Genomic DNA, 24,020 nt, shown 5'->3' with positions numbered 1-24,020 from the left:
GGGATGGGAACCTCCAAATCTGAGACCATGGTCCTCAGCTGGAAAAGGGTGGAGTGCCCTCTCAGGGTTGGGGGAGAGATCGTGCCCCAAGTGAAGGAGTTCAAGTATCTCGGGGTCTTGTTCACGAGTGAGGGAAGAATGGAGCGTGAGATCGACAGGCGGATCGGTGCGGCATCCGCAGTGATGCGGGCTCTGCATCGGTCTGTCGTGGTGAAAAAGGAGCTGAGCCGTAAGGCAAAGCTCTCAATTTACCAGTCGATCTACGCTCCTACCCTCACCTATGGTCATGAGCTATGGGTAGTGACCGAAAGAACGAGATCGCGAGTACAAGCGGATGAAATGAGTTTCCTCCGCAGGGTGTCTGGGCTTTCCCTTAAAGATAAGATGAGACGCTCAGTCATCTGGGAGGGGCTCAGAGTAGAGCCGCTGCTCCTTCGCATCGAGAGGATTCAGATGAGGTGGCTCGGGCATCTGATCAGGATGCCTCCTGGACGCCTCCCTGGTGAGGTGTTCTGGGCACGTCTAACCAGGTGAAGGCTCCGTGGAAGACCCAGGACATGCTGGAGGCACTATGTCTTCCGGCTGGCCTGGGAACGCCTCATAATTCCCCCGGAAGAGCTGGAAGAAGTGGCCGAGGAGAGCAAAGTCTGGGCATCTCTGCTCAAGCTGCTGTCCCTGCGACCCGATCTCGGCTAAGCGGAAGAGGATGGATGGATAGCAAGTTTAAGGCACATGCTCAGAAGTCAAGATGGAATAGCATACCCTTACAGATGACGATGTAGCACAGAACAAGGTGTGCTGCAGAGGAGTAAAAAGTCAGATTGTAATCAAACATATGACAGTCACTTGATTTTTTTTTTTTTAATTTTTAAAGGAAATCCATACATTTGACAAAATTCTGAAAGTGCTTATCCCACAATTAAGGTAGTTCTTAGGTTAATTAAAATGTTAAAAACTAAAGCATGACTGAAGCTGGGAAATCATTCAAGAGCAATAAACTGGTTGAAAAGATTAGCAGAAAAGCAGTTTCTAATACTACATCAATAAAAAAAGTCAAATAAGATAAAAATTTGTATCCTAAATTTGGGAACAATGCAGAATCACTGATGGGCTTTGCATGACACCATCAGAGATGGCCATGAGGCAGCTAAACTTGATAGGCCAACATCTTTACCAGAGACAAACCTTCAAAGGTACATGGCATTTGATAAATAAAATATTTGAGGGAAGCTGAGGTAGTTGGCAGAAAAAAATGACATAAACTGAAGAGAAAATTGAGTAAATTGTGTATTTTTAAAGCAGATGCAAATGTCATGTTATAGTGCAATAAAACATGACTTTAGGTAGGTTTTACAGATCACCCACTGGATTTGAAATATGAATGAGAATTTTTCCAACAAACCATTGTGCCAAAAAATTCAACACTTACACTCTTGCCCTGGGCTCTGCTGCAGGCTGTGCTCTTGAACTCTGTTGCTTCTTTCCTCAGCTGGATAATGGTCTCCTCCGATTTCCATACCTGTTCAAGGAGTACCAAAGAGACTTACTGATAAATAAAACATAAAAACTAGGGGTCTGTATCAATCATGTTGATTGGTGTTGTTTTTTTGGGAGTCAAAAGAAAAGAACTTTCACAAAATAATCTGTTGCTGCAAAAAGAAACTGCATAGTTCCACAGGCTTACTGGGAGACAACTATTAAATAAATACTAAAATTTATGCCAATATCATATTTTGCTCCACCAGCAGGTCATGCAACAATAAAATCATTGTTTCTGTCAATAAACCCTGTGTTGTCTGAGACCGGAATTGTAACAATTTTACCTGTTTCTCTAGTTCTTTCACTCTGTTCTCCAAAAGGTGCTGGGCTTGTAGCTGCTGTAGGTTTTCAGAGTCTTTCAAAGATATTTCCTTATGCAATTCTGTGATGGTATTCTGAAGTTCTTGAATTTTGCTTTCACGTTCTTGCATCTGGGATATGAAAGCAAAGAAATTATCCATTAGCCTCTAACATACAATATATACAAGTATCAACTGTTATTGATCAAGGCAGAAACATATTCAATTTAATTAATATTCAGTTTCCTCACTCAGTTCAATGCTGAAAGCCTATGCCAGTGTAATACACAAGAGCCATAAATTATAAATTAAACAATTTTTTGTTAGCTGATAGTTCGTAATTAAAAAAAAGAAAGAGTTAGGGTGCTATTTATGCCTCATAATCTGCATTAACCACATAGGGATGGGTTCAAATCACCAATAGGTTATAAATCAATCAATGGCATCTGTTTCAAATTCTAAATAGAAAATTGATTAAATGTGACTGTAATGTACTAACAGTCAGGGCATATTGAAAAGCTCTTGCCAAAGACTGTGTCTTTTTTATCAAATAATAATGAACAGTGTTACATCGCAGAGATTTGGCTGATCAAATAATAGTATGTTGTGTACTTGTAAAACGATCGTCTTTCTACGGCCATAAGGCACTGAACATGTAGTTAAAAAAAATGGGTACATGCCCACAGCCGCCATTGCCCCTTTCACAATAAAAATGTTGATAGGGTACCCAAATCGTCTCTGATGGGTCATTTATCGATCTGCTGCCTGAGGGAAGTGTTAATAAATCATTTTTGAAAAAGTAGTGTTGAAATAATGTCCACTACTTAAGTTGAATAGCTGAATAAACAGTCTGTCAACTATTCAAACATACTGTATACTATTTTGAAATTCTGCAGTTTAATTTCAAAGTCTACAAACTGATAATGAGCAAGTTGAGCCTGGTTTATTGCACAGGATACTGTTATGTTTCAGCCAGTGCTTGCTCCATATATATGCTTATAGTTATTTGATTTTTTTTTTGTCTTTTCTGTCATTTTTGATGTACATGCAGTATTTTTTCATGGGTTCTTTTTTTTAACATAATATTTGTAAATGTTGTTTATTGTAAATATTATTTAGTTATTCAGTATTGTGTATTGCTGCATGTAATCTATATGTGTTATGTTTTGTAGGTGGAACCCGAACAGGCAGGTCCATTCTGATGTCACTGCTGAGGAATTGCCCACTGTCTTTAGAGTTCAAGTCCCATCAGAGTGACATTGACATTTGTTAGAATATCACTTTTGTGAGTACTGTGTTCCTTGGACTTCCCAGATTAACACTGTTGTCCACCAGCATATCTTCAAGTTTACAATACCAATCAATGATCAGCATTAAACAAAAGGAAAATAGGAAAAAAATCACACTGCGGATTGACGACTGAACAGAATGAAGTACAATATTTTTCTATAGCTGATTGAGATGTTGTTTTTCAGAATGCGAATGAGTAAAAGTAATTTAACTTTTTTATTATTGGTAGACATTTGTTATTATTTATTTATCCATTGTATAATTATTACCAGTTTTTAGCTTTGAATGAATCACCTCTAAATCACCTTCATAACATTACCAAATATAGCTAATGGTGATGTCTTTTAATGGAGTTCTACTGCAATCTCTTTCACACCAACACCACCAGGGTGATCCTGCTAATTACTCGTTTCAATTCAAAAGAATACAGCTTCCTGTAAACTTCTGTCACTGAGAAAATAAGGAATTGATCTACAGCATAAATGTTTCACTTATGGGTAATTGTAGTAGCAGGTTCAGCAGTAAGTGCTGCTCAAGTGAACAAATAACATTAGCCCCTGGTAAAAAATATAAATTTTGTTTACAGAAAAGTACTTAGTTACAAAGAGTTTTTGACACATCCAATTAACCAAGGGTACTAACTGAAGCCTACTGTCTTAGAACATTTCCCAGGAGAAGCTGGGTAACACATATAGTGAGTATATACATACATATACACATTATATATAAATACACACACACACATTATATATGTATACATAAGCAAAAGGTGTGCTGTGTCTGAGAAGAATATACACAGCAAATAAATAAGCATAAAATAAAGAAAAACACAAATAAAAATGTAACTTTGATAAAAATGTCTTCACTCACATAAGTAAGGAAAATACTGAAACTTGGTTCTATTAAATAGTCACTAATATACATTTTATTCTTCAAAAATATTTTTTCAAACATTTCAAAGTCAAACAATTAATACTTTTATCCCCTTTTGCCGTTTGTCCTGTTTATCAAGTAAAATCTAGAGACAGTTTATGAATAAGTCTGTCACACAAATTCAAGATCAATCCATCCCACTTTGTGACTTCACTTTCGTGTATAAGTACACAGTTCAGTATTTGTTGTTAATCAATATAAAATAAAGCAAACTGGCAAGGCAAAAAAGAAGCAAACTGGCAAGGCAAAAAAGACTGAAATCAAAAAGGTAAAGGGAGTTTCATGAAGGTTAAGAAATCAAGAACTATAGAGACATAGATGCTTTGAGTCAACATAAAAATACCTTTTAGTGACTGGAAATTACTTTAGGTAACAGTCAAGTAATTACCATTGCCAGTCAAAGGTAAGTGGAAGCCATGTCTTTGGCTGTGATCATGTCTGAGATGCAATAATCTAGGATTATATAGTGGCATATAAACACTCAAAATGCCTCAAACTATATTACTTAATGATTGCAAGGTTGACTCTGTATGGATTGGCTGCATGGTGGAATGCGATTGTAAGTTTAAATATAGCTATTACACAACAAAGAAGGAAAAAGAAATGGACTTGCTAAGTTAATGAGAGATGAAAAAACCAATGCAGAAATTAGGTGACACCCTAACAAAAGATGCACTACTTAAAAAAAAAAAAAAATACATCTTTAGAAGCAAACTGCCCCTTAGCACTGCAATGAGTCACTAGGAAGCAATGTATTACCATGAGAGAAGAGAATGGCACAAGCTGTATCTTTATTTTATCACATATGGTGTCCAACAATCTGTAATTCATTGTTAAATTTACATTTATACTTTTAAGCAGGTTTTATTACATTTTAAAGGAGAGAATGAAAAGACCCTCACCCACCAACGTTCCAAAAACCTGGTGGGTGATGGTATGAAATATTTTAATAGACTATGTTTAGCATAAATATCATGTGATATACTGTATGTCCAAAATGGTAACAATAAAAGCCTAGCTGCATGGCCCCAAATAAACCTGACTTTTTTTTTATTGCTTATGTATCTTTGTCCAAATCACCTTTCACTTCTTAGATCACTCAGATGATGTACAGTAAGTGGCCCTTTAAATATATGGCTTTTACAGTCACCCAATTTGCTGTGAATATTGTAGAAGACTGTATGCACAGCTGCTCCAAAATATCTAAAATCTGTATAACTTATGGGATCCTGAGGGAGGATCAGATATCACAACTCACCAAAAGGCCAATTTAAAACTTTTTTTGCTGCTTATCAAGAAGTGTGGTCAGCAAAATCATACATTGTGCTTCGCTGTCTCCCACTGTATGTGCAAAAAAAAAGTTAAATGGTAGACCTATGCAGGGTTCCCAGAATTTTTTCCCTTAGTATTTCATTGTAGTTGACTTTATTTTTAAAGCCCCATTTGCAAAGATATTAATGAATACCCTCAAGTGACACCTCGTTTCCCAATGCAGGTTTTACAGAGTACATAGTCAGTAAGGAGTCTTTGATTATATGGTTCCTTTCAGGCAGTCATTGTTCCTCTTGTAGCTTCAACACATATTATTTCCCATGCATGTAACCCAGCACTTTTCAAAAAGAGTATGTTTTCTGTCAACCGCAGCATGCTACACAGATAAGATTCTCCTCTCAGAAAACTATAATTGAGGGATACATGTCGATAACACTCAGGTGAAGATATACATGTATTTGTTTCAATGCAAGGAATTGAAATTCTTGCCAGGGTGCATTTTCCCTTTATATCACATTTAATTATCCTTTTCTCTGCTCTTTATAAAAGATGACATTTATCCCAAAGGTTTTCATGCACTAACAAGATGTACTTTTTCCTCTCCAAATTTTTAGTGTTTCAGTATAATTTATTGTAAAAAGACGCATGGAATTAATTCAGCTAACCTTTAGCACAATGAAACATTTTGAAAAACAGGCAGCATCAGCACAAAACTAAATTCATGCAATAGACTAAATTGAAATGCAGACTTAGGTTAATTAGGGTAAAAATGTGATTAATTGTAGTTTATCTTAGTTACTATCATCCTAGTAAATGCTAGAATTGTTTTAATTTTGCATAACATTAATAGCCAAAAAGATGTAATGATATGAATCACGGAAAACAAAATATTTATCTGGAAACACTAAGAACACTATGGTGGTGCAGTGTTTAAAGCTGCTGGGTCATATTCTTTAAGAATCCTGAAAGAACCTGTATTTAAAAAAACTGTTGTAGCTGTTAGGAGAATATGTTGATACTACACAAATAGTGATTTTTGCTGTGTTTACTGTCAGTATGATTTTGCCCATTCTCCAGAATCTCCAGGTACTCCAGTTATCGCCCGTAATGAAAATAACAGAATGCCAAGGTAACTGCCAGCTCTAAATAAGTCCATAATAATAGAACATGGGTGAACACACATAAAAGAAGCAAGCCTAAATTATCAGTAAATTGACTGATAGGTTTAATTTTTCAAATCAAAACAAAAAACAAATCTGCACATAGTGTATTTTCCACCATGGGTTGGTTTAGAAATGTGACACTCAGTGAGCCATCTAATTGTTTCCACACAGTTTTAAGCAAAATTCACTTACGGTTGTGTAGCCTGGCTTCAGCGACACTATCTTGCTCTGGTCAAGTTAAGAAGCAAACTATTGGATATATTAGGGGTGCAAGATATACTGGTAGAAAATTGCCAACCAGTAGGAATTTTCATATACTATTTTTATCGTGGTTGACATCTGGATGCCGCTTTTGTTAATTGTCAGAAAACAGATGACATGTGGTAGGGAGTGGGTGTTCCCTAACCTTCTGACACTCCTCACAGTGCACAGTCACAGCATTCTCCCATCCCCTCCACCCCCAAAATTTTTTATGAACACATCTCCAAACTTTGAAGAGAACTCCAGTTCCCCACCCCACCCCAATCTTCAGCTTTCCAGAATTACTTTTAGACTTTCAAGAGGACATTTTTTCAACTCAGATGATCCTTGAAGAAACTGATAACCACTGAAAATAATGATAATGAAGTGACCCTGGGTTAACTATTAAGCAAAAGAATAATATGTTTAAGTCACAAAGGGAAACAGAGTAGCAGAAACTCTTTAAGAAAAGAGTATGAGAAACATTAAGTATAAAATAAGTTACAAGTGGGCAATATTGAGCATTACTTTTTATCTTTTGACTGATAAAATGCTTTATATCTTCAAAGTTAGAAAGCAATGTAATGGGAGATATTTTGTTTCATACAAGTAATGATGTTTCTTCATTAATATCTCTTTTTAAAAAACTGTCCACTGACATCAAATTCCGTAGAAAGAGGATTTTGAAAGTCAGTAATGAGACAAGTGAGCTTCCTTTACTAGGCTGTATATCAGGGCTTGCTTTAATAGCCTCTGCTGAGGCAGTATTCAGTCAATGGAGATCTACTGTAAATTTTCATTGGTTTGTTTTTATATCATTTTTCTTCATGTTCATAATGACAATATTCAAGTCTAGTCAGGCATGACTGTTTTTGTTCAATGGAGAACCAAAAAAATTGTGAATAGCTATTTGAATATTTATTTCTTATTATCAATCTTGTTTCTTTTCTTTACTGTACAGTCTGTATAACACACATTTTAAAAATGTATGTCTTTTAATGGTATGTGCAATATGTTTATTGCTTATGCTTTTCCCCTATTATGAAGTACTTTGGGAATGGGAAAGGTTCTATATAAATATTATTATCATTATTGTTATTATTATTATTATTATTAATTGATTAAAATGTTCCTTATGAAAAGAAACATCACAACCAAACTACCCACTGTTAACCTATAAAGTTAGATCAACAGAAGCACCTAAACTGGCTTCAGTCTGAAAAGTATATGCACATAGATTATACTGAGTCATATACCATAACCATGATCATTTTAATTATATCATGATATAAGTTGTAGGCCATATTGCCCACCCAGAGGATATATACACTTAAATTATGTCACGTCTTAATCTTTGTTTACTAAAATTAAAAGGTTCAGCACCCTCAATTTTTCTTCATAGCTCATACCACACAATCCTAGACTCAACCTAATGCCTCTTCTCTGGATTTTCTTTAGCACTGTGATGTCTTCTTTGTAATATTTCATGTAAGACGTTACTAGTGCATTATATGAAGCATTCTAATCATAACCTTCCATGACTTGAACTCATTACACTGGGCTGTATGATTTAATATCCTTTTATCCTAATCACTTCTATACACTGGACATAAACAGTGAAGAGCTCACTATCACTCTTAGATTCTGCTTATAAGGTGCATTTTCAAGTTTCAGACATCTTACTGTGGACTAATTACACACATTTTCATTCTGGTGGTTCACTCATGAGTCTTAGATGATGATATGGGGTCTTTTAGACTTCTTCAATGCTCAATCTTAGTTTGTTTGACATGTCTGCTTTTGAAAGATGATCAGCGATCTTGAGGTTTCCCTATCTGTAGATAATCAGTTATGGTGTGAAAATGTTGACTTTACATTACTTTTAGAAGCTTTATAGATTATTACCAGCCTGATAAAGTTTGCCTCTATTGGTTGGTTGGCAGAATGCACTGATAGTGTGTTAGTAGACCCAGCACACAACCAACCACCTCAGGATCCCAAATTAGGACCTGAGCACAGCCATGGAATGGGCAACACCTCAGCACCACACTAGTTTGAATGGAGTACAATAGTGGGACATGCCTTTATTGGTAAAGTAATATCCTTTAAGCAACCCTTCAACAATTTGCTAATTATCTGCACCTAGTTTGGTGCACACATTGTTGCCTATAATATTTTTAGTAAGAAAATCAAGCTAGGGATGCACTTTTTCCATTCCAAGAAAGTGATAAGATTTTTATTGTCTGAATATGCTGGAAGTGCAACTTTTTAATGTTACTGGTTAAATTAAGTTATCTTAATCTATTGATAGAATTGAAAAGAGGATCAGATTTCTGGAACTGTCTTCTTCCTGTAGGTAGTGAAGCACTTTATACAAAAGGATGCTTAAGGACACAAAAAAATTATTATATATTTTTTTCTTATATAAATTGCCCAATTAATTATTTCATGTGATAAAGAGCTGCTTAACTGAACTCTTATGGACAGGCGGGCAGACGAAATGAAGCAAAAAGCTGTTTATATATTTCTGAATGAAATGAAAGAGATAAAGTACACAAGTGATATACTGTAGATCTGTAAAACTCATTTTCTTTTTCTTGAAAGCCAACTGCCTACTGGCCACTGGACAATACTTTATTTACCTTCTACTACACCACATTTTCTCATGTACTCATATTTAAAGTGCTTTGTAAAATAATGTGAATATTAGAATTATTACTGTAATTATTGCACCATAAATCCTCTTCAGTTATTAGATGTATTTCTGTCTGGTCCTCGGTAACATTTATTTGGCTTATATGGATAAGGAAACCTAGATTATAAGATCCAGTTTAAGAATATTGCAAATCAATACTCAGTTATCTGAAAACAACCTGGAATAACAAGGTAAATCCAGCATATCAATCCTGAGCTGCTCTAAATTATTGATTAATATTTGTTAAAATGGTGAAGTTCATACAGCTGTGCATTTTGAGACTACTGAAACAAATTAACCAGAAGATTTAATTACTCTTTTTACTAAGTACATTGTTTCATTATTGATTTAGCTCAACTGTTTAAAAAAAAAGAAAAAACCTGAAATAATCTGATGAAACATAATGTACAGGTTGCTGATAAAAATATGGATTTTTTTAAAAATATAGACATGTACTCTTTAACTACCAGAAGGAATAATCCATAGCCATTTTGGCACACCCACAAGATGTATATAATGTTGCCTTTTCTATAGTTTGACTAATTTCAAATTTTAAGTTTAGATTAGATCTTTTGCATGTATGAGTGAATGCTTTTAATTTCCCACACCTGACTGAAATTTAGTCAAGTCAAGTCAAGTTGGGGAGTATGCGCTGGTACAGTGCGTTTTCACACGCACTACACGACGAAACAACTCGGGATCCTGGTTTGCAAACCCCAAGGCAGACATGCGGTCCAGTCCCACCCTCGTGTTACGTGGACGACCCCTTGGGCTGGTCCAGCCACTCGGGTCCCCAACAATGAGGATCTTACGAGCTGGATCACCCTGAAGGAAATGCGCCACATGGCTATAGTGCCATAACTGACGCTCCTTCACAATACAGGTAATGTGCCTCATTCAGGACTCCATAAGCAACCGCTCATTTGACACAAAGTCAAACCAACGGTACCCAAGGATTTTCTGGAGAGACACAGTACCAAAGGAGTCCAGTCTTCATCTCAGGTCACTGGATAGCGTCCATCTCTCGCAACCATATAGTAAGACAGGAAACACCAGGACTCTAAAGACTTGGACCTTCGTCCTTTTGCATAGATATCGGGAGCACCACACACCCCTTTGCAGCGACCTCATGACCCCCATGCTCTCCAAATCCATCAACTTCATAGAAAGAGTCACCAGAGACATGAGTTAAGTAAACCTCTTAACAAGGTCAACACTCTCTCCGCAAATAGACACACTGCTGATGGCTGTGCCCAAGAGGTCATTAAAGGCCTGGATCTTGGTTTTTATCCAGGACACTCACAAGCCCAGACACTCAGACTCCTTGTTCAGTCCCTTGAGCGCCCCGATCAGGGCTTCCTTTGACTCCGTGAAGATCACAGCATCGTCAGCAAAGTCAAGATCAGTGAATCTTTCTTCACCAACAGATGCCCCACAGCCATACAAGCATTGAACAGAGTAGGAGCAAGAACACACCCCTGACAAACCCCAGAATCAACTGGGAAAAATGCAGAGGTCTTGCCTCCCCTTTGCACAGCACTCACAGTACCAGTGAACAGGCCAGCCATGATATCCAGCAACCTCGAGTGGATCCCACGAACCCTCAGCATGTTCCACAGGAATGCTCGATCAACTGAGTCGAACGCTTTGCGAAAATCAACAAAGGCTGCAAAGAAACTCTGCCGATATTCGCGTTTGCGCTCCATGAGACCCCTCAGTGCCAGGATGCGGTCGATGGTAGACTTCTTAGGCATAAAAAATTAGATTGTTCCGGTCGCTGGTAGGTGAGCAAGTGATCACGGATCCTATTGAGGACGACCCTAGCAAGGACCTTACCCAGCACCGAAAGTAGTGTTATCCCCCTGTAGTTGCTGCAATCCAGGCGATCACCCTTCCCTTTCCAGATAGGGGCGACAAGTCCCGTTTTCAAGTCAGTTGGGATGATGCCAGTCTCCCAAATGGAAGCAAAGATTGCTTGCAATGCCAGGAGGACAGCCTTACCACCAGCCTGGAGAAGTTCACCCCGGATACCACAGATCGCTGCAGCCTTTCCCTCCTTCAGCTGGTTCACCACCTGTGCAATCTCAGTGAGACTGGGTGGTTCACAGCTAATTGGAGGATCAGCCTCAAGAACCGTGGACCCAGCGATGTCCAACGTCCTAGCCAGAGGATCAGCTTTAAACAACTGCTCAAAGTAGCCAGCCCAGTGTGTCACAACTGCAGTGTCATCCATAAGGACCGTTCCATCAGCTGCCCTGACTGCGACTCTCCGAGGAACAGATTTAGATGTGCGTAATGCTTCGATTCCACTGTAAGCAGGACATGGGTCGCTAGACCACAGATGGTGTGTCACTTGTTCTCAGATTCCTCTAACAAACGCCTCTTTATCTGCCCTTAGAGACATCGGACACCATCGGAAGAAGCCAATCCGCTACAGCAACAGCTGCTCCCTGAGTTTGACAGCTATCAGACCGACCAGACCTATAAAAGGTGTATCCACCTACAGAGATCTGGCCAGTCCCCGGTCTGCACACCTCAGAGAGTGTCGCCACTGAAATATGGAGTTTACGCAGCTCCTCTGACAGCAGAGGAAGATGATCATCTTGCCGGAGAGACAAGACATTCCATATGCCTACCCATATGGGCCGCCTCAAATTGGGACCCAAGTGCTGCCGTGCAGCGGGCGATACTTCAGCACCACACCAGTTCCGGATCCCCAACAGATCTGACCCTAATGGCTCTCCAACCGTTTCGACTCTTCAGGGGATGGGGCTCCCGAGGGCTTTCCCCCATCCCCTTCATGATGCGAGCAACCTTCCTATGGCCAGCTGCAGCAGAGCTACTCCTGTGGAGAGCAAAAAGGAGTTCTTTCTGTAGTCTCGAAGCTATGTGAAGCTTTTTTTACGGTGGCTAGAGTGCCAGTCCTGCCACCAACCCCCATGATTTCCCTGCAAGTTGAAGAACTGCTTGCAGGGCCGGATGCAGTTTAACGTCATACCCAGGACAATTTAAATTTAGTGAATGCTTTCAATGTCATTTACAAAAAGGAGATGAAATTTTGAACAGTAAGCTGACACCAAGATTAACCAGTTCACAATATACTGTTGGATTTTACATTTAATGCTAAAGCTAAAGCACTCATATATGTTTAACAAAATTGTTTATTACTCATTTCTCTTTTCCTTTTTTATCAGACGCAGAAAGAATAACAATTGAGCAATCTGAAAAAAACATAATGGATATGAAAATATGAAAATATCTGCAATTCTCTGTTCAGAGGAGTACAGACAGCAGACATTCAGTATCGTCTATACTAAAAGTTGTACCACCCATTAACAAAGAATATCTGCTGCAGACACAATCCTGCAAAGTGTCCCACTATTTCATTGAAATGAAGGATGCTCAAGGTCAGTCCTGGATGGTCACACTGGCTACAGGTTCTTCTTCCAACCCAACTGCTTAATTAGAAGATAATCCTTGTCAGTAACAGAATTTACTTAATGTATGGCTTAGAGTATTAGTGTTTTCATTCTGCCATGTCTGGTCATCCCTATATTGCAGATTTTCAAATGATTTGAGGACTGTAGCAAATTAAGAATATTCAATTCTTCACTTTTTTTTCTCTTCCATTATATTTTCTTTGGCAGCTAGCAAGAAAATAAGAAGCACTAAAAAACAGTGAGTGCAGCTGTTTAAGACTAAAAGAAGTAACAAAGGGTTGGGATTCTTAACAAGCAAGTTAACTAAAATGAAGCATGAGCAAGAATTGCTTCGGCAGTAATAACTGGCTTCTAATTAAAAAAAAACTGGGTTGGAACTAAAACCTGTAGTCACTGAGGCTCTGAGGGACCAAAGCAGAGCAGCTCAACTGATATATACTGTACTTCAAATGTGCTTACCTGCAAAGGGCATCTATGGTCTCAAATAATAAGAACACTCAAAAACATGCTGTGTAGAATCGTTCAGAACTCACCTTAGTGGTAAAGGTTTCTCTAGAAAAAGCCATATGTGGTACTACACTTAAAAATCCCATGTAACATAGAAAATACAGTCAACTAGTCAGTAATCAATGATACATGTGATATAGCATATGCAAGCCTTTAGACTGATTTTACCTTGGATATTTAGACCTCAACTACATTCATGAAATTAATATACTTTTAAACACCACGATATAAACATCAAAATAAGTAAAGAGTAATAAGACTTGTGATAATTCTGAATGAAATGTTAATTTGAAATGGCTGGTGTAAATGTGATAATCTGTTATAAAATGGGAATGTAATAGGACATGTAATACAGCTTGTAATATGACGTGCATATTTGAATATGATTACTTTAACAGAACAACAATGTCCTTAGGCAACATGAAATTCAAATGCTATATCACATATCTTAAGGCAGTAGAAATCTAATTAGGGAATACAGAAATATGAATTTTATCGATTAATTCTATGATCTTAATGATATAAAGCTCTCCTTTGAACCATCTGAAACTCTTATTTTTTCACTAGGCAAGGGACGTCATTACCATTCTTTTGAGGATGCTAAACATGCTAACCAGCTCAGCTTCTATATTTATATAACACAAGAGAAAAAAAACATCTTTAGTAGCACTGGTGCCCTGACTCTCACTTAATCCCACAATATGTGCTTTAGTATCAATTCAGAAAGTTTACACAAAGAGTAGTATGACATGCTGAGAGTTGCTTTTCATATAAATAAACCACATGCACACAATTCATCAGCACCAGTAACCTCGCAAAATCCCTCCTTCTTATAAGCAGATTTCCATATTATAGTGGAAGGTTATCCGGAAGGTTCTTAGCATCAAAAGGGAGATGAGGACACTGCAGAGTGATGACATTACTAAAATTGTGTATGTAATTACACATTTTGAAATACCAGAAATGAGCATTACAGGCTACTGGAATAAAACTCCACAAAACACCAAAGACATATCACTTTTTATAGTGTCTTTCTTACATGCAGCACCACATATCATGAATGACACACCAAAAAGCATAAAAAGAAGTTATCACACTTTATGGCAACTTTTCTACATGTACATTTACAACATTCCACATACAGTTACAACCATGCGTTCACGCTGTCTAGAAGTATTAAGAAATCAACATTCCCAACACCATCAATCCAACTCATAGTCACAGTGGGTCGGAACCTATCCTGGCAGAGCTGGGCACAAAGCAAGAAAGAGTTTTGAAAATGACCCACTCATGCACATATCCACAATGACACTCTGTCCATTTTGGAGCCACTAAGCTAACCTAACCATCTTTTGGGTATGTAAAAGGAAAAGCTATGCAGACACAAGGTGTGCATCCAATAGGCCACTGTGCTGCTCATTTAGTGACCTATTGTTTTAAATTTAAGCAAGGTGTCAAAGGAACAAGAGAATGTGGTTCACCTTTGACTAGTACTGTATTTAAAAAATTGTTTCAAGAGGAGATTTGTACAGTATAGTGTTTGCACTTAAGGAGATGGACAAAGAAGATCTAAAGATGTGACTAAATATGTGATTGATGCTGGACCTTTTGTTCAAATCCATCACTCCCATAACTCAGTCGCACCCATCTTCCTGCACAAGCGTTTATTCACATGGTACACACCTCTCCCAACCAGACACACTTGTACATGAGATGACATACAGTATGTAATTTATATACAACACCCTAACTTTACATTTGTGTTAGTTAACGGAACATATTGCATTAAAGTGAAGCACTCAGTCTACTTATCTGAAAAGAACAGTCTTTGTCATAGTATAGGTAAACATGTATTTTGAAAATTAAGATAATGCCAAAGGAAACTAAATGTGTTCTCTGTTAAATGTCCAAATAAGTAATGTAATTCCTTAAAAAGCATTTGGATTTAATTCGATAAAATCAGTGTTCCAAGGGAGTTCTTTAACAAATGATGGATATTATTGTTTGATGATATAATTTAAACAAAACAGAACTCTCAAATGTCTTTATTTATTGAAAAATAATTTTGAAACACCAGTGCTACGTTTGAAAAAATAAAGAATTTTTTAAATTGAACACATCTGATATAAAGCAAATGAAAGATACTTAAAACTATAATTAGAAATACGTTGTGCCAAAGCAAATATTTAGATCAAGCAAACATAGACAGGTTTGCCAATATGTAAATGTGAAATATTACTTGAATAAAATAAGGATGACAGTAAATATTATGATCTCCTAGATCATTTGTGTCTACTGCATTTTCATTCTAAGTACAGTAGGAAGCTGGTATACATGGCTGCTTATATTCAGTAAAGAAATAAAATTAAAAACTACTTAAAAAATACATCAAACACTCAGATTTTAAAATGAAATATGTTAACCAATTTAAATGTGTACATTGTTTACATTTCAACCCTCATAAAGTTTACACCATTATTGCAAGTGCTACTCTGCAAATACCCCTAGCACTTTGTTTTACATATGTTGTAGAAATGCCTCCCAGTGTTTTCCTCTTGGCCTTCTATTGCTAGCGTTTTGTTTATTATTCTTTCTATCTTCATCCTCTTCCTGACCCAGACATTTCTTTTGTTGGACCCTTCTCCTCTTTCTCTCACTTCCTTCCAGTAGAGGCTGCTCTTTCTGGTTAAGACTGTTACTAAAATTGTTGTAGTGTCCAGCTGGGAAGAAAGATGGGCACTGATGGGGGGATTCCTTTTAGCTTACCCTGAAACAGCTCTTTTATAACATCCAATTTTTTGTTGTTTGTTTCATAACAATAATTTGACCACCCAAAAAAGTGTAAATGAATTATGGTCTACAGGCCATGTCACATTCGACAACTTTTCCAGAAAATTTCAGTAATAGCCTTCATTTACATAATCTTAGCGGCCAGAGGCATTTGGTGGCATGCTAACTGTTAAGGTCAGTCATGCAATCTGACATTCCCACTGACTCACTCCAACTAGTCCAAGATTTTCCCTGACAAAAGCAAACTGTTTAGTAGCAGGGACATCTTTGTGTGCACAAGTGCTGACAAACAATGAATGCTAATTCGAGAAGTAAAAGCATATAATGCTTCAATGAGGAATGTGGGTATTTTGGAAATCACAAGCAGAAGAGAGGCTTGTCTGTCTGATGTTTTGTGTTTTAGGTACCATGACACAATGGAAGAAAAAAAAAAAAAGACTGTGCTGGAAACATGGCATACAGCCACTAAATTTGACATGCCCAGTGACTTTCAGTCATGTAAACTGACATGGCCCAGTGATGAGATCAACAACTGCAGTCTTCAGGTCTGACATATGCCACAGCTAAAAAAGTCACTTTATGTGACATCAACTTAAACGAGGAAAGTATAATGGTGCTGCAGCTTCATGGATCCAGTATCCAAAATTCATATCACCATCCAAGTGAAGTATGCAAGTTCTCCATGTGTCCATATGACTTTTCTTTTGGGTATTCTGGTTTCCTCTGTAATATACCCAAAGATGTGCGGGTTAAATTAACTGGCAGCATGAGTGTGGATGTCTCCATTTGCGTGGGGCTTACACTGGACTGTTTTCTGTCTTGTGCCTACTGCTGCTGGGATAACCTTTGGTTTCCAATGACAATGAAATGAATTAAGCTTGTTTCAGAATGTTATTGTCTAAAGGTGACCAAAGGAGCCCAAACTGGGTTTGATACTTTCTTTTTTGTTAAGATAACAAACATTCACCTTTTCTAACGAAGCTGCTATACATGTAGTATTATTCAAAGAAATAAAGACGACAGAGAAGACAAATGATAAGGCACAATCTAAATAGAGAAATCCTTTTCCTTATGTGTGTATACGTCAGATTGGATAGAAAGCTCTTGCTTTGTATTCTGCATATGCTTTTACAAAGAAATGAAAGAATGCAGAAGACACTCAGAGTGAAACCACCATTCAGGAAGTTTAAATGCTACTGCTAGGAAATTAAAAGGTTTATGTATAAGAAGAAGGTCTGACAGGTTGGCTGGCCTTGATGGCTGAAACAGAGTAAAATACAGTTAAACACTACAGTGTCATCCTTCACAATGTCTCAGTTGAATTCATTGCCAAACCATGGCTACAGCATTTTAAAAACACACACAAAATGAAAGGTCTCACAAGTTCTACTTTACATTACCTTAACACTGAGCCCATCTGTATACTCATTCTCACAGTGTCTGCATGTTTTTTTCACCTGTTATTCTTGTCTTCGTTTCACACTTGGCAATTGTGAATGACTGCACTTTCCAATTGACTGGCTCTTGCCACCCAGGTTTGACTTCTGCTGGTGCTGGGATAGGCTGTTGCTCTTGACAACACATTTTGAATGAAAACTCACCAAAACCCATTGTTGCCAGTCAATAAATTAATAAACAGGAAGAGCATGAAGACTGCACATAGAATATGACACTCTGAAACAGAAATGACAGCTCTGCACTACCACAACATTTGTACTAAACTTATTAAAGTTCAAACTAATTACACTTAATGAAAAAATAGCATTGTTAAACTGACCCTAGTGTGTGGGTGTCAGTAAGTAAAAGTTTTCTACACCATCAAAAAGAATTTAGAAACTGGCAAAATTTTGACAGGAACGGAGCTAACAAACCTAAAGCCACAACCGATTTAGAAGACAAGCTTCTGAGAGTCAACAACTTGCATGATAGGGGGTCTCATAGGACAACAACTTCAAGCACAGTTTAACAGGAGTCAAGGCAAGCAAGGGTCTCGTTCAACTGGGAAGAGAAGACTTCAAGCTGCAGGTTTGAGAGGTCGAGTGGCAGTAAGAAACGCATTGCTAAAATTGCAAAATAGCTGAAAGTTGCTTGCCTGGGCCAGGAACCCCCTCCAGTCTCAATATACCTTGAAATTAAAGCATAGAGCAAATACAGAGTAGGAGGTATGCATACTGCACATCTGAGGGCTTACTGCAGAGGGCTTAAAAGTAATCAACAAAGGTTGGGACAACTGCAGGAATTGCTTGCATCAGTGTCTGGGCTTAATTAATTTCCATTGCTGCAGAAAAGCTTGCTAACCCATTAATTGTTCCGAGAAATGGTCCTTTTTCTACAACTCTGAAAATTATTTTTCTCAGTTTTTGGTAACCTCAGCATTTCTTGTAACCTCTGGCAGTTTACTGCTCACCTTTTTACCAATTCAGGCTATTCACTGGACTTGAACTTTATAAACATCCATAAAAACTGGAAATATTGGGTTTTTGCAAAACCTTTGACTGATGGTATATGTCAACAAAATATTAAAAGGGTTAGTATAGAATTTGGCAAAAAAAAAAAAATCTCTACAAGATTATGAAATTGAACGGGCTGAAATATGTGTGGTATATGGACTAGCAGCACAGAGACTGTGCTCAAGAGCGAAGGGCTGCATTTTCTGTCTCTAACACTGTCTCTTCATGTTGCCTTCAATAGGTCAATCAAACTGTAGCTACTTGCCTCATGCTTTATAAATGCCAACAGGGTAATTATAAAGAAATGTGCAAAGGAAAATACAAATTTTCTAAAATAATGGCAACTTCTTGTTTATGTAGACCTTGTTGAGTGTTGCAGGATTTTAATCTTACTAAAAAAGCACTGTTTGCAAAAACTCCTCCTTGAACCGTCACCTTATCGTGGTGGAGGGGTTTGCGTGTCTCAATGATCCTAGGAGCTATGTTGTCCGGGGCTTTATGCCCCTGGTAGGGCCACCCAAGGCAAACTGGTCCTAGGTGAGGGATGAGACAAAGAGCGGTTCAATAAACCTCCAATGAAAAATAAAAACTGTGGACGACGTTTTCCCTTGCCCGGACGCGGGTCACCGGGGCCCCCCTTTGGAGCCAGGCCATGGGGCTCGGCTGGGCACAGCCCGAAGAGGTAACGTGGGTCCTCCTCCCCATGGGCTCACCACCTATGGGAGGGGTCAAGGAGGTTGGGTGCAGTGTGAGTTGGGTGGTGGCCGAAGGCGGGGACCTTGGCGGTCTGATCTTTGGCTACAGAAACTGGCCCTTGGGACGTGGAATGTCACCTCTCTGAAGGGGAAGGAGCCTGAGCTAGTGCGCGAGGTCGAGAGGTTCCGGCTGGATATAGTCGGACTCACCTCGACGCACAGCTTGGACTCTGGAACCAATCTCCTTGAGAGGGGCTGGACTCTCTACCACTCTGGAGTTGCCCCGGTGAGGCGCCGATCAGGTGTGGGCATACTTATTGCCCCCCGACTCGGAGCCTGTGCATTGGGGTTTACCCCGGTGGACGAGAGGGTGGCCTCCCTCCGCCTTCGGGTAGGGGGAAGGGTCCTGACTGTTGTTTGCGCGTATGCGCCGAACAGCAGTTTGGAGTATCCACCCTTTTTGGAGTCTCTGGAGGGCATACCTTCTGGGGATTCCCTCGTTTTGCTGGAAGACTTCAATGCTCACGTGGGCAATGACAGTGAGACCTGGAAGGGCGTGATTGGGAGGAATGGCCCCCCTGATCTGAACCCGAGCGGTGTTTTGTTATTGGACTTCTGTGCTCGCCACGGATTGTCCATAACGAACACCATGTTCAAGCATAAGGGTGTTCATATGTGCACTTGGCACCAGGACACCCTAGGCCTCAGGTCGATGATCGACTTTGTGGTTGTGTCATCGGACTTGCGGCCATATGTCTTGGACACTCGGGTGAAGAGAGGGGCGGAGCTGTCAACTGATCACCACCTGGTGGTGAGTTGGCTTCAATGGTGGGGGAAGATGCCGGTCAGACCTGGTAGGCCCAAACGTGTTGTGAGGGTCTGCTGGGAACGGCTGGCAGAGTCCCCTGTCAGAAGTAGCTTCAACTCCCACCTCCGCAGAACTTCAACCACGTCCCGAGGGAGGTGGGGGACATTGAGTCCGAATGGGCCATGTTCCGTGCCTCTATTGTTGAGGCGGCTGACCGGAGCTGTGGCCGCAAGGTGGTCGGTGCCTGTCGTGGCGGCAATCCCCGAACCCAAGCTGAAGAAGGAGTCCTATAGGACTTTTTTGTGCTGTGGGTCTCTGGAGGCAGCTGATAGGTACCGGCAGGCCAAGCGGAACACGGCCGGTTGTTGCTGAGGCAAAAACTCGGACATGGGAGGAGTTTGGAGAGGCCATGAAGAACGACTTTCGGACAGCTTCGAGGAGATTCTGTCAACACCGTATATAGTGGGGATGGTGCGCTGCTGACCTTGACTTGGGACGTTGTGGGTCGGTGGGAGGAGTACTTCGAAGGCCTCCTCAATCCCACTAACATGCCTTCCAATGAGGAAGCAGAGCCTGGGGACTCTGAGGTGGGCTCTCCCATCTCTGGGACTGAAGTCACCGAGGTGGTCAAAAAACTCCTTGGTGGCAGGGCCCCGGGGTGGATGAGATCGCCCGAGTTCCTTAAGGCTCTGGATGTTGTAGGACTGTCTTGGTTGACACGTCTCTGCAACATCGCATGGACATCGGGACAGTGCCTCTGGATTGGCAGACCGGGGTGGTGGTCCCCTCTTTAAAAAGGGGGACCGGAGGGTGTGTTCCAACTATAGAGGGATCACACTCCTCAGCCTCCCTGGAAAAGTCTATTCGGGGGTTCTGGAGAGGAGGGTCCGTCGGATAGTCGAACCTCGGATTCAGGAGGAACAGTGTGGTTTTCGCCCTGGTCGCGGAACAGTGGACCAGCTCTTCACCCTTAGCAGAGTCCTGGAGGGTGCATGGGAGTTTGCCCGACCGGTCTACATGTGTTTTGTGGACTTGGAAAAGGCATTCGACCGTGTCCCTCGGGAATCCTGTGGGGGTGCTCCGGGAGTATGGGGTACCGGACCCCATGATAAGAGCTGTTCGGTCTCTGTACAACCGGTGTCAGAGCTTGGTCCGCATTGCCGGCAGTAAGTCAGCCCGCTTCCAGTGAGAGTTGGACTCCGCCAGGGCTGCCCTTTGTCACCGATTCTGTTCATAACTTTTATGGACAGAATTTCTAAGCGCAGCCAGGGTGTTGAAGGGGTCCAGTTTGGTGGACTCAGGATTGGGTCACTGCTTTTGCAGATGATGTTGTCCTGTTTGCTTCATCAGGCCGTGATCTTCAGCTCTCTCTGGATCGGTTCGCAGCTGAGTGTGAAGCGGCTGGGATGAGAATCAGCACCTCCAAATCCGAGAGCATGGTCCTCAGCTGGAAAAGGGTGGAGTGCCCTCTCAGGGTTGGGGGAGAGATCGTGCCCCAAGTGAAGGAGTTCAAGTATCTCGGGGTCTTGTTCACGAGTGAGGGAAGAATGGAGCGTGAGATCGACAGGCGGATCGGTGCGGCATCCGCAGTGATGCGGCTCTGCATCGGTCTGTCGTGGTGAAAAAGGAGCTGAGCCGTAAGGCAAAGCTCTCAATTTACCAGTCGATCTACGCTCCTACCCTCACCTATGGTCATGAGCTATGGGTAGTGACCGAAAGAACGAGATCGCGAATACAAGCGGCTGAAATGAGTTTCCTCCGCAGGGTGTCTGGGCTTTCCCTTAAAGATAGGGTGAGAAGCTCAGTCATCCGGGAGGGGCTCAGAGTAGAGCCGCTGCTCCTTCGCATCGAGAGGAGTCAGATGAGGTGGCTCGGGCATCTGATCAGGATGCCTCCTGGACGCCTCCCTGGTGAGGTGTTCCGGGCACGCCCAACCGGGAGGAGGCCCCGGGGAAGACCCAGGACACACTGGAGGGACTATGTCTCCCGGCTGGCCTGGGAACGCCTTGGGATTCTCCCGGAAGAGCTGGAAGAAGTGGCCGGGAGAGGGAAGTCTGGGCCTCTCTGCTTAAGCTGCTGCCCCGCGACCCGACCTCGGATAAGCGGAAGAGGATGGATGGATGGAAAAAAGCACTGTTTGCAAAATTGCCATTTAGGCCTAACCTGTTCAAAAAGTTCTGACACAGTGAATAAGTATTGCTCCTTTTGTAAATCTAATGTAAGGATGCACATCACTGGAAGAGATCCTAGGACATTAGTTGCCATTAAACATAACTGAGCTATTTATTCCTTACTATTTCAGCATGTGGAGGACTCAGACTAATTGAAGTTGGTGTTGTCACACTTGTGCAGGGACTAAATGACTGATTGTGAGGGTACTGACATGGTGGTAGTTTGTGGTTGTTGTGATGCAAGTTAAAATTTGAAAAGATTTATGGAAAGTATTTCCTGTTGAGATCAAAAAGGGTCAAATACCTTCTAGAGTGTCAATTAAAGTAAACAAGATATGACCAGTTTAATGGTGGCTGTCAACAAAAGTGTTTATTTCTAACATGAAAATCATACTGTATAACATCATATTTAAAAATTAATCTGCCATTATGAAAAGTCTAATACTCTATTGCCGTTGTATTGAATATAACAACTGAATGATTTCAACCAGTACTGTATCAATTGCTTTACTTAAAATGAAATCATTGAAACAAGTAATCACTCTTAAAGAATGTGACATCAATAATGAATGTGGGTTGTAAAAATGAACAAAGTTATCAATGCCTCTCAAGTGTAGTTGTGTTTTTATGCTGCTAAAAATAAGGTTCCAGCACCCCATGCAAATGAGAAATATGAAATTTTGGTGATAATGATATTTGTGCTTATTTTTAACTATTTAAATGCCTTTGAGGGAAAATCAAAAAAAGAAAATGAAAAACTTGGACATGCACATAATTATCACCTTTATGTTATATATTCTGTATTAAATGGACAGATGTGATGCTGTGCTCAGTAAGAAACTGCACATTGCTTCTCATCTATATCTGAAACAGAATCCATCTAATTAGGTAGACAGAGAAATAGATTTTTTTCATTATATAAACTTAAAGCTACAGTTTGATTACATGCTACTTTAAAATCAGTTTAATGTCTAAACTAAAAAATTCTGAGGCTGGGCCTGTTGTTTTTTTTTTATTCTTCTTCATTTAATTTCGATGTAATACCTTCCCCCACTAAGGACAGAGACGCAGAATCTGATTAAATAACTTATTTACAAGACAATATTCCACTGCATAATTAAATACAAATATATATGAATATATTATGGCTATTCTATATTCGATCACGTATAATGTGCATAATGAATTAGTTCCATTTAATGGGCAACGCCGCTTGGGTGAATTAAAAAGAGGGAGGGGCACGGGAATACGATTTTATCTCGTTAAAAACATAATTTTGAGATATATTTTAAAGCTGCATAATTACTTCTGCGACGTGCCATTTTCTGTTCCCCTGAGAAGATACCCCCAGCTAGCAATTCCGAGGATCTAGATTAACGGATTGTATATTAGAGTAGGTGGGGGTTTGGGATGATGCTGTTGATGTTTTCTAATATTTTAACATTTTACAGTCAATACGTCTGCCAGCGAAACAGTCACAAGATTTCAAGGTCAGGCAGGCAACTGATGGTAAAATTTTCCTTTTTAAAAAGAAAAAAAATACACAGACTTCTTATTGCCACACGCTGCTTTCGAAAACACTTCATGTGATGTAGGCGCCAAATAAACACAGAGAGGTCCGGGGTGCCCTTTCGGGGACCTGAGGTGTGAAATCGACTCGCGATCTCACAATTGGTTGCACTGCAGGGCTCGAGCGGCGGCAGTGAGGGCGCTCTCGCACCGCCACAC

At 40.0% G+C, this 24,020-nt stretch overlaps 1 protein-coding gene across 1 annotated transcript in view; it reads right to left on the bottom strand.

Moving 5' to 3' along the window:
• Positions 1 to 24,020, bottom strand: part of LOC120534874 (polyamine-modulated factor 1-binding protein 1) — a 373,314-nt gene that overhangs the window by 254,745 nt on the left and 94,549 nt on the right. The window contains exons 3-4 of the mRNA XM_039762390.1: positions 1,824 to 1,970; positions 1,430 to 1,519 (exon numbers count right to left, since the gene is read on the bottom strand). Coding sequence (XP_039618324.1) covers positions 1,430 to 1,519; positions 1,824 to 1,970 — 237 coding nt within the window. The remainder of the gene's footprint in view (positions 1 to 1,429; positions 1,520 to 1,823; positions 1,971 to 24,020) is intronic.

Source organism: Polypterus senegalus, chromosome 9 (assembly GCF_016835505.1).
Source record: "Polypterus senegalus isolate Bchr_013 chromosome 9, ASM1683550v1, whole genome shotgun sequence".
NCBI lineage: Eukaryota > Metazoa > Chordata > Cladistia > Polypteriformes > Polypteridae > Polypterus > Polypterus senegalus.
Note: the sequence above shows the minus strand (reverse complement) of the source record. Positions and strands in the feature narration are given on the sequence as shown.